General features: G+C 29.7%; 1 protein-coding gene across 3 annotated transcripts; it reads right to left on the bottom strand.

Annotated features, from left to right (window-relative positions):
* Positions 1 to 10,228: 10,228 nt before the first annotated feature.
* On the bottom strand, positions 10,229 to 11,889 carry LOC105638820 (uncharacterized). Of its 3 annotated transcripts, none has more exons than XM_012222684.4 (4): positions 11,743 to 11,889; positions 11,542 to 11,614; positions 11,273 to 11,357; positions 10,229 to 11,169 (listed from the first exon to the last, which is right to left on the bottom strand). In XM_012222684.4, the coding sequence occupies exons 2-4, from the start codon at positions 11,551 to 11,553 to the stop codon at positions 10,457 to 10,459; spliced, it is 810 nt and encodes a 269-aa protein (XP_012078074.3). In that variant the 5' UTR covers positions 11,554 to 11,614; positions 11,743 to 11,889; the 3' UTR covers positions 10,229 to 10,456. The 3 variants fall into 3 exon arrangements, with proteins under 3 accessions (XP_012078074.3, XP_012078075.3, XP_089573971.1); XM_012222685.4 differs by having other exon boundaries at positions 11,738 to 11,878; XM_089717845.1 differs by lacking the exon at positions 11,743 to 11,889 and having other exon boundaries at positions 11,542 to 11,707.
* Between the last annotated feature and the right edge of the window lie 821 nt (positions 11,890 to 12,710).

Raw genomic sequence — 12,710 nt, 5'->3', positions numbered from 1 at the left:
ACATCAACTTCAAGTCATTTGGAATGAAGGACATATGTTATTATGTGATTTGATCGCATTATAGAAAGAAATTTAAATGCTGGTTTTTATTTTTGCATAGATGAAATGACATTGATCCTTGAAGATGAAGATAATCACATATTAAATTACTACATCATAAAGAAAATTTTTTCTAAGAAAATTGATAACTACAAACTAAGAAGGCATAACTAAATGTAATTATAAATTATTATTATCACTTTTTTTTTAATTTGATGTGCATTATGTAGAAAGGCGACAATTAATTTTATATGGATATCAATTAAAAGCATTAGGTCATTTCATACATTATACCATGTATGTGATACTTGCATGAACCAATTATACATCCATATTGTATAAACCAAAGTTTGAGAACTTAACAAATAAAATTTTATTTCTATACAATATCAATTCCCATGTGACTAGGCCTTAGAATATACACTTAGCGAGCAACAATCTTCCCTCCAAGATCAAATTGCAAAATCCAAGTTGGCGAGAATCTTACCTTGAATTCTCATGTGTGGGATGAATATGGCAGCTTTTATGAGCTTTTACAGAATATTGCAAATAATTATTATACTTTTTATTCTATGCTAGTGCACATCTTGTAGCTCTTAGGCTTTATCAGTGAAAATGGAAAGACGAATACCTTATCTTAGATGTAATTCAACCACTTTAAACTAACATAGAAATTATTGCTATCTCACAGTATTTGACAAAAAAATCTCAAGAAAATGTGATTTTTTGGGAGTTTACACTACTCTTGTCAAGCAAAGCCAATGTTGATTTTTGAAGGAGTATATGAGCAACAAGAGATGAGTCATTTGTCCACTGAATCCATAGACATGGTTTTCTCTGTCTTTGTTTGGGTATTTTTTGGGGCTTTCAAATTGAAGCTCATGTTGCATTTAGAGGAAGATAATTTAAGATGCTATCAAAAAAAAAAAAAAAAAAAAGATGAAGATGGGCCTTAATTTGTTAGTGATAAGGCCAATTTATGCTGGCCCACAAAAATATTTCCTTTTAAATTGGTATGTTAGGTGTAATTGCAACGTGAATTTCTATTGTCTATCCCAATAAACTTTGTCAGTTGCATGGAAATTCAACCTAGAACAAAACCAAAGAAAGACTGCACATGCTATCATGGTTTCCTAATTAATCAAAATCACGAATTAATGATAATCCAAATTTTAAGTCTCATCTAGGTCATGTCAAGTCATATTCCTTTTTAACTTTTATAATTCCTTTCCTAAATATTAACATCCTATCATGAACAAGGTCATTCTTACTTATCTAATTCATATACATAATGAATAAGCATAAATTCAATAATTAAGCAATTTATCTCTGCATGTTCTTTGTTAGCCATCAATTCATTTAACAATCATGAATTACAATAAGAAAGAACATGCAAAGATAACTTGTCCAATTATTTGATTTATAGTTATACATTATGTATATGGATTAGATAAGTAAGAATGACCATAGTCATGATAGGAAGTTAATGTTAAGAAAAGAATAATCTGTAAATGTTGCAAGGAATATGACTTGACATGACTTATATGAGACTTAAATTTTGGATTATCATTAATTGGTGATTTTTGATTAATTAGAAAATCATGACATCTAAGAATTAATGAAAATTGAGGTAATAAGTATCAAACTATAGACTTGTGCATTTTGAAAGTATAAGAGTTAAGTTTTAATTTGTAAGAATAATGGTTTGAGGTGATCTTATCATGCTTATATGGTGCCAAATTAATAAAAAATATATAAGTAATCATTATTAAGATGGAAGGATGTAGTGTGATACTTAAAAGAATTGTTTATAAGATATGAAGAGTTTACGGGTGTTACACATGTATTTCATAACACAAACATTAGACTCTTAACATTTCTTTTCCAAAGACTTTCAATATATAGATTGAAATCCTTTGGACATTTTAAGGGCTTACCTTGTATTTTTATTTATTTTCTTTATATAAATCCTTAACTCCATTACATATAGAATCAACAAATATCCACCATTTAAATACTTAACTTCTATTCTATATGTTACTCAACATAGCACAACACAAAATACAATTGCACTTCAAATTGCAATCCAATAAAGTTAAACGTTTCTCGAGCACAAGTAACCATAAGATGTTAAGTATACCATCTACTTCATAAGGTTTTAATTTATTTTTGGATCGATAAGTAGATCCAAATGGTGTTATAGTCTGGTCAAAAAAGAAAAATTTCAAATGTTAAAAATTACTCTTAAATGTGTTGGTCTTCAACATGTCATATATTTGATGGTTATCATAATATGAATTTGGCAATATTGGATCATGTACGTTTGTTGATTCCATGGAACAGACTATGAAAATCCAATGTGAGCTTAAAGTGTATTATCAATATTATGAAATCAAAGTGCTAAAGATTTTTTTAGTTAATCTTTTAAGATCAACTCCTGATCAGATTACAGAATCAAACAACAGTTGAAAAGAGAAATCGATGACATGCAATAACGCCTTAAGAAATTTCATACTAAACCTTTGAGTTTAATAGTTAGTACTATAATAGAGGCCACGGCCACAGTAATGTTGATAATCATCTCTTTGGTTTTCAATAGATGTTATATCCACGTGCTTCCATGACATGCAAGCCTTAGATATTAGTAACTACTAATTTTTTTATTTTCCTTCAAAGAATCAACATCTCTCACAATGGATTATTGTCATGCAAATTGAACAATATATATCTTAAGAATAACTTTTATAAACTAAAATTATAAGGTTTTCATATAGTAATAAATCAAACTTGGTAGCTTATCTAATAAAAGAAAACACAATTGTCACCTCTATAAATTAAACCACCACAGTGGATATGATCACACATTTCTTAAGCAGATCCAATTTTCATATTTCATCAATCAATTTAGTAAGTACAAGCACTTCCAATAATAAATCCAAAACATTGCAACCCCAAAACAAAAATCAATTATGCACAAGGCTTAGTCAATCATCTATTAAAACCAAATTAACAAGCATCTAATATAAAAGTTTTAAAAAAATTTAATCGAACTACACAAACATTAATACTATCATTATGGAACACTACTAATAAGATGGATGTTAGCAAAATGTATCTCCTTTCTTCTTGCTCAAAATGTCAGTTGTTCATAATTCAAATTGAAAATCGACGATCACCTTACTCCTCCCATCATTCATAGCAGCTCAATCATGTCTCACTTATACCAACTCTATTTGTTGCCCAAGGGCCAAAAGTTGCAGTATGCATGACAAGAGCTGATAAACTCATAACAACAAAAATTATTGCCATGCAATGTTGCTCCATCAACATTACACCAATAACAACTAATATAAGTATTAGCAACAAAATTAATTTTTTCACTTGAGGCATAATTATAAGTATTTAAGGTTCCAACTGCATTTGTAACAAATTAATTCAGTTTTGTTTTAGCCTTTTTCGATAGGTAACATATATATGAAAAAATTGCAACATTCTTTCTATTATTTTTCACCTTTGCCACATTCTTCCCTTTGTTTTTCATTTTCTTGTGCTCTAAATATGGTTTTTTATGTTATGGCCTTAGTCTACCATGATGCTTACACATTTTAAAATTATTGTGTACAAAAAATGTGTGCATAGATGCACCTCCATCTGAAGATTATACAGCCATATCATTGTGATCTCCATCATTGTTCATATACTCATTGTTGCCCTCATCCTCTCATATTTTCATCTCCCTACCAAACCTCTCATTTCACATTTCATGTAGTTACACATATCCTCCTTTAAACATGTTAGGTCTGCTGTAATATTAAACAAGTCCTCAAAGATTTTAACTCTTTTTCCTTCTTTCGAGACCTTTGTGCTATATATATATATTATTTTTTATCTTGCTATGACACTGATTGATATCTTTTCTTCATCTATTAATAATGTACTTGCATGTGCACATAATATTCCTTTCTCCTCAAATAATAAACAACTGCACTGAACATCTATTTCAACATTGTTGTAACTGACATCATAGCACAACTTCTTCTAATGTCTTTTTGCTTCATTAATAAACACCTTGCAATCAACAATATATTTGTGAGTATTCATTGATGACTTCACATACTTCATATGACAATTATCATTTTATGTAATTCCTTACACACCAACACGTAGATCCCATTTATATATACTTGTTGAAATTGTTTCTCTACCACATACTTGCTATGGATAGGAATCTCGGTGTTCATCGAATCAAAGTCGGCTTGGTTTTCTTTCTTAATTTATTCATCAAAGCCACTTCATTTTGATCAACAAATTGTTTCAATGTGCTCCTAGCATATATGTAGCCATCAGAAAGAATCTATGCTCTCACTTTCTTGTGTCGACTACATCCTACCCCAAAAGTGTATCCTTATATACACAGCAAGCCCATCTCTCCTTACCATCATACAAATCTATCGACCAACTATGTTCACTAAGTCTAAATATTACCAAATGTTGGCCCAATCAATTTCAAACTCCTCTATTGAGCTACTATCATACACTAGTTGTATAAAGCATTCCTTCAATTCATCATATTGCTTATGTTGCTTCGTCTTCTCTGAAAATTTGGTCCGTAATATGCTAAAGTGACCACCAATGCCTAGCTTTAGGAACATAATCTCAATCGCCTTTGCAATACTTGGACACTAATCAGTTATTATAGTAGCGGTTGAACTTTACCAATGCACTAAAGCCACTGCCTAAACATCCAGACAAATGTTAAAACTTTTGCATTACAAATCAATGCACATCCTAATAGAATCGATTATCCGTGATGGTTAATCTCAACAAATGATGCAAATGGCATATTATATTTATTCACCGAGTATGTTGTATCTGGGGAAATGACATCATCAAGCTCTTTTTATGCATTATGACACCTTGCGTCGGTCCAGAATATGTTCTTCATCCTACCATTCTTATATGCTGCAATTTCATAAAAAAAAAATTCATGTCCCTTTATTGCATCCTTCTAAACAATTGGTGAACTGATTATGCATCACCCTTTTCGAACTGCAGCTTTCGCACTTTGTCGAGATAGTTACAACAATCTCTTTCAGAGCATCTCATCGTGTCATACCCACCAAACTCCACTACCAATGATCGGAATGTCTTTGAAATTGAATCCCAGCACTTTTGTTCATCTCCAAGCTAATTTTCACATAAGACAATATCTCACGATGTTGTCTCATAAATCTTGATTTGCTTGGATGCATCTCATGATTATACTCCAGTTAGATTGTGTAGATGAACATACTCTTACTTTTACAACTTCTTGACAACCTTTTCCTCAACCCGAACCTGTTATGGATCCTAGTTTTTCTAGCCCGATGACATGCAATTGTGATAAATTACTTCACTCCATTCACATCTTTTCTTACACAAAATCTTTATAACATTAAATCCCTTGCTTTTTGCATAGGCCTTGTAAAACTCAAAAAAACTCATCTACTGTTAAGACTATTTTCATTCCAACCATTAGCTCATTTGATGGGTCCTCTCCATTGTTGAGACTATTTTCTTCACTAGATTATATTGTTATATCTGATGTTTCACAAACAATTCCAATTACCTCTTCGCATGTGCTAAATTCATCCATTTGAAATCAATGAGCCATCACAAAATAATCAAATCATGTATACCCTAATATTGTAAAAATTTCAACCACACATCTACATTTATAGACTTCAAGGCTCCTGTAGTATCACTAATGAAATGTGTCCATTACTATTGTCTTATTCATTATGCCATTTTGTTTCTTTACATTTACCATTATATTTTATAGTTATCCCTGAACATAGCTACCAATGTTAGTATCTTTAAGCAACCACCTATAATAATATCAACCTTCTATAATATTAATTAAACAAAATTCTAGTACTCACAGCTAAAATTATCCTTCAAAAATATTACCCTTGTATGCAATTAATTAAACAAAATTCTATTACTCATAAATAAGATTATACTTCAAAAGCATTATCCTTCTATGCAATTAAAAAAAAAAAAAAAAAAAAAAAACTCTATTACTCATAATTAAGATTATCCTTCAAAAATATTACCCTTCTGTGCAATTAATTAAATAAAACTCCATATTTATATAACTAAGATTATCATTTAAAATATTACCCTTGTATGCAATTAATTAAATAAAACTCTATTATTCATAACTAAGATTATTTTACAAAAATATTTAACTTAATTAAAATAAAGGCACAACATTACTTGAACTTAGCTCAAAGTATACAATATAGCAAAAAGGACACAACATACCAAATCCATTATTGTTCTTATTCTACTATAGACCAAACACTAACTAATTAATCAATTAAAAAAATTCACCAACAAAAAATGCACGTACACACATGGACTACGTGATAACTTCAATAAATTGGAGCTTAAATATATGCTATGTAATGATATAAAGACTTCATTAATAATTCCTCATCCAAGACAAAAAGAAAACAGATATACGCAAGCCCCTTCAGTCTATGCAAACCCATTATATTTAAACATGCAATTGATAATCAATCACAATCCAAATTAACTCATTATTAACTGCCTTTTACTAAAATTTTCATACAATTGTAACATTACATCTTACCGTTGCGAAAACCAATAAGATTGAAAGTTTTATATAGCAAATTTTCCCCTTTTTTTCATTTCAATCTTTTAAATTTATGCAGCAAGTTCTCCCACCTCAAAGATATGCAGAAGCTTCTCCCCCTTTACACTCATCCTGCCATTCATACAGCTAACATGAAATTCAAATACTCAATAATGTAACAAGCATTCACTACTCCTGCGTTGTCATTCGACAACATAATCTCTTCCGATTTCTCTATTTCTTCTTTCCCACAGTTCTGCCTAATTGGTCTCATTTGTTCTTAATTTTCTACGATAACCATATGCAAAGCCACATGTAGAATTTCACATCTACCCATTTCATAAACATTGGCAATTACAAATACACCCCTACAACTATATCCACTCTCATTCATAGGTTTCCTAAGTATCATACTTTTATGGCCCACCTTATATTTTAAATATTATTTGTATATCGATCCTAATCGGGCCATATATATTTACCGAATTTGATATATTTATTACTATATTGAATATATAATATTTGGTTTGGATAATGAATAACATAAAAATTGGTAGTTATAAATTGGTATTTGAGTTATGAATGATTTTAAAAAATAATTATGCACTTATAATTGTATTACATTTTTATTATAAAATCATTTATGACTATATTTTGTTAATCTATAATATCTATATCTATATATAGATAAAAGTGGGAATAAAGAAGGGATCATTACGATGGCCAAAAAAATGCCTCTGATGGATTAACAAAAATATTTTTAAAAATTTTAATTTTATTAGTTGAAAATAAAAAAAAAATAAAGGTAATTTCAACTCTAATTGGTTATATTAATTTCCGACTTAAATCTAATTTTTGTAGGGTAAAATAAGAAATTGTATTATATATTGAATAAGGTTTATATTAAATATGGTAAAAAAATAAAAATTCAATTTGATAAATTAAGAAATTATATAATATATTAAATATGGTATATTTTAAATATGATAAGAATATAAAAATTCAATTTGATTTGTTGTTAATATTTAATTTAAATATTAAATTAAAAATTAGAATTACTTTATATTAACGAATATTATTTTTTTTAAAATTAATGAATAATATTAATGAATACTTTTTTATTAAATCAATGAATAATAATTAATTATTAAAAAAGTGGAACAAGATCTTTTATTACATTATAAACTATTAGTTCAAATGAAAAGTGGTAATTTCTTTTAAAAAAATGGTAATTCATTGGTTATGTTAATTTTCTATTTAAATTTAAATTTTATTAAAAAATAAGAAATGATAGTATATATTATGTAAGGTATATATTATTTCCATTATTTCTGATCTAATGTAAATTGAGAAATTTTTTGAAAATAAAAAGGCAGCCACATATGATTTTTAGCTCAGTTTAACACAAATTTTGGAAAAAAAAAAATCTCAATTTGACCTCTAAAACTTTAGCCATGTGCAAGTAGGCCCAAAATTAAATTGATTAAATTAAACTCGGTTTTACAATATTGAATTTGATTAAATTAAACTTTAGCCATGTGCAAGTAGGCCCAAAATTAATTTAATCAATTAAATTAAATTGATTAAATTGCTTCATCCCCTAGCAGGAATTGATAGTGCTTACGTGCTTCTTAAATATAATATGAAATATTCTTCAAAATTACCAAAATATTTATTTTATTTTATTCTTTAAAGTACCTATATATATATATTGAGGTATTTGAATGCTTGATTGGAAGATTGTCGGTAAACATAGGTTAGGCCAAATGTCATATTCAGAATGTTCCTTTCTATAATTTATTATAAATCATAAACTGGATCGTTTAGCTTTGGAAAAAAGTATATATTTTTTTATATTGCATGAAATGTCATTTTCTATAAATTTTAGTTCTTTTGGAATATGATATTAAGTATTTGTGCCAAAAATTCGATGACTAAAACTAGTTGCCACATAGAATATATCCTTTACAAATGGGTGAATGACAGTCAAAAACGCACTACTTGGAATATCAACAGTTTTTTTAAAAATTCTTATTTTTTTTAATTTAAAAATCTATATTTTTGGATCAAGTATAAACATGGAAGAAGGAAAAAGAAAGCCATTTTAAAAAACATGAAGTTTGGATCGTGACTCTTGTTATAATGATAGCTAATCAGAAAATTAATTTAATTGAATTCTTATATCTTATGAATTTTTTTTTTTTAAAAAAAAGTAAGATGTGCTTGAAGAGAAAATTTATGTTGGAAACGAATTTCTAAAAGAAGCCATCACCAAATGCTAAGACGGAAAATTATTATCTGTTTATACACCAAATTAATAACATATTACCATTTAAATAAAATTACCGCTTTTATTATTTTAATGTAGTTATAGTAATTGGGTTCACTACTTTGCTTTCTCACAGGAGCCTATAGATAAGGTTGTTGGGCCATGACAATTTAACTACACCCATTATTTCAACGATGACAGGCACCTAACTAGCAGCCTTTGTTAATACATGTTCAAACCAGAGGCTCTTTTGATTTTAGTGATCACGTATCAAAAGTTTATTAGTTCGATTAATCCAAATTTGTGCCGGACAGATTAAAGAGTAGCAAGACGCTTTTTCACGAATGTTTAAAAAGCCTTTAGATTCAGAATTTCAATTCAAGACCTAACCAGAGACTCTTTGATTATAAAATAATATGATCAATTTGACATTTGCTCATTGAGTGTAGACTTTAGATTGGGATTAACAGATCTCGACAAATCAACATTTTTATCATGTCATTCTCAAAAGAAAAAAAAAAACATTTTTATCACTTGATATAACATCATATGTAAACATTTTTGTTTTATGTATACATCATAAAATAAAAACTGTAATCTTTCAATAGAATTACAGCCTAAAACATCTTCTGAATGAAATGTTTCAGTGAATTCTATCTAATGAAGTCTTAGTTGGTTAAAGGTTTAATTTATATATATTTATAGTTTTCACCCATTTCTTAGCCAAAAGGGAAAAAAGTGAATTTCAAAATTTTTTTTTACTATATACTGTGTACACAATTAAATTAACATTAGTAGGTTACTAAAACAGGGCAGTCCCCCTGTTTTAGAAAAGAAAAATGAAGAGATAATAGGTTAAAACTTCACATTATTGATCTACACCAACAGAAAGAAAGAAAGAAAGAAAGAAAGAAACAAATAAAAAGGAATCCATTCTTGTTATTTCTTTCTCAGACATGACACTATCACATTTTTATCATGAAAAGCAAGATACATAAATTGCAAATAATTAGAAAGCCAAGGAAAATGAAGTGCACAAACTTTTTTTTTTTTTTTTTTTTTTTGAACAGCCAGTAAATATATATTTTTTATTATTATTAAAATCAGAATAAATTTAACAAACTGTGGGATATAATCCCGGACCGATTAGGTTTGTGCACAAACTAATGGAAAAAAGAATCAATAATTAAATTAAAACTTTTATTTAATTGGCCATGTGAATTTTATTTACGAATTCAGAAATTGGAAATGCAAAAGATATTATCTAAATATCATGAATATTATAAAAAAAGAGGAACTTTTATTAATTAAAATTTATTTAACAACTTTTTGATTAATTATAAGCCATAAGATGAACAATTAAGTGCCCATTAGCTGAGACAGCCTTTATTAATTAATAACACTAATCTTTAATTCTTAATAACCCCACCATCACCATGTGCAACAAAAAATTTGACGCAGCATTTCAAGATCGTAACATAGCGGGGCCCACCACCGTTCCTTTTTTTTTACATTACTGTACATGCCGACGGATTTTCTTCACTTAAGCAATCACATCGACCCACATAACATCCTCTCCGGCAACCGTTGTAGTAATAACCACCGCCGCCCCAGCTATCATACACTGGCCGTCCATAAGCCTCGTAGCATGGCGGTGGAGCTGGTGTTCCATAACAAGGAGGTGGTCCTCCATAACCCTCGTAACATGGCCCCCCATGGCGTCCTCCATAACATTCTTGACAACAAACCCTCACCGGCGGCTGAAATGCTGGAATCTGAGGTACTGGTTCTTTTGGTTTTTCTGGTGGAGGTTGAGGTTTCTCTGGTTCTTTTGGTTTCTCTTTTGGCTTTTCGGGTTCCTTGGGCTTCTCTGGTTCTTTTGGTTTCTCTTTTGGCTTTTCGGGTTCCTTGGGCTTCTCTGGTTCTTTTGGTTTCTCTTTCGGCTTCTCCGGTTCCTTGGGTTTCTCCTTTGGCTTCTCTGGCTCCTTAGGTTTCTCCTTTGGCTTCTCCGGTTCTTTGGGTTTCTCCTTTGGCTTCTCTGGTTCTTTGGGTTTTTCAGGTTCTTTGGGTGGAGGTGGTGGTTTTGGAACTACAATTTCAATACCCTTAACTGATTCACCACCCTTACAGCAAATCTTTTTCTTGACCTTTTCCGGACTGCAACATACTACAGTCACTGTAACTGTATTTGCCTTCTCATCGTATATTTGACTTTGAATTTCTCTTGTAAAGAAAGCGAAAATGAATTGCAAAATAACTCAGTCACTTTCTTTTTATAGTATAAAATACACAAACTAGCGAAAAATCAAGAAAATGATACTCACGAGGAATTTTACAGAGTACTTTCTTGATTTTCCTGTTGCATTTTTCGCAATTAAGATCAACCTTAATCACCATTGTTGTTACTTTCTGCAACATTATAATTAAATTATAAAACCAAAAAAAAATTCAATAAATCTAATAAAAAAGAAAATAATCAAGAAAATTAAAATAAAAAACCACCACCACACAAAAATAAATAAAGAGAAGAATAAGCTAGGTGGGCATAGTGTAAAAGATGATAAGAGGAAGAAGAGCCACACACAGAACAAACCTTTTCCACCATGGCTATGACTTTGGCAGTGACTCAAAGAAATCTGAATCTGATGAAACTATATTTCAGGGAACTGAAGTGAAACATAAGGGGAGAGAGATCGATGAAAAGAGTCGTATTAATTAAGGTAGCTTGCTTCTTAAGTAGAGAAGCAAAGAGAAAAAGTTCAATAAAAAAAAAAAAAAAAGAATGGTACCATACACTTAGCAGCCAATAGGACGTGGACAAGAGGCATAAGAACATTGAATTTCATGCAGTCATCAATCCATTGTCGTTATGGGTTGCTGACTTTCCAATCTTTGGTGTGCATGTGCTGGCTCTGATTGCCACATTTCACCTTTCTCATATAATATTTGATCTCATCTAAAAAATTATCAAACAAAAACTTGTGTTCTAAGGTACATGTAGTTTGGTCAGGTTCAATCATGGATCATGCACCGCCAGTTGGTAACCGTACACGTGTCCGAATAACTATGCTAGGACATGCTCCAAATTTCAAAGAGGGGACTGTGCTGTTGTATTGGCATTAGAAAAGAGAAAAAGAACCAAAGCCCATAAGGCCCAGCACAATCGACACTCAGCCCAACCTGCCAACTATTTTAATTTTATAAATATATAAATTCATACTTCAATTTATAAAAAAAAAATTAATTGAATTCTCAATTTTTTCATTTATTAAATATTTTAATTTATAAAATTAAACATATTGAACATCTGAAATTACAAACTTTATATATTAAACACTTGCATGATAAAAAAGATGAAGTATTATAACTCTCTACTTTCTCTCTTTTCTCTTGAACCTTTTAACTCTAATTTTGTTTTGGAGCGGCTGCTTTTTATCAGCAGTACCCCTACCTTCAACTTTTTTTTTTTTTTGTTTTTTTTCGCTTCACCTCTTTTTGCTTTTAATTTTCTATTTAGTCTAATAAACTCGGATCTGTTTTTCCTACATATTTATAGTTTTTTTGTCACTTCTTTATTAGGATGGTCCCTTCTTTGTGATGGTTTATTACTAATTAAAACAATATTATATTTGATTTTATTTGGTTGTAGACTTCATATCTCGATTTGCAAGTCTGTATCTTCGATCAATGTAGCCTACTAGTGCGACATGTTCCTTTATTAATGTTATTGATACATAGTGACGTAAACTCATCTGTGTTCGC

This window comes from Jatropha curcas, chromosome 2 (genome assembly GCF_041381405.1).
Source record: "Jatropha curcas cultivar XTBG-Jc1 chromosome 2, XTBG_Jcur_1.0, whole genome shotgun sequence".
Lineage (NCBI taxonomy): Eukaryota > Viridiplantae > Streptophyta > Magnoliopsida > Malpighiales > Euphorbiaceae > Jatropha > Jatropha curcas.
Note: the sequence above shows the minus strand (reverse complement) of the source record. Positions and strands in the feature narration are given on the sequence as shown.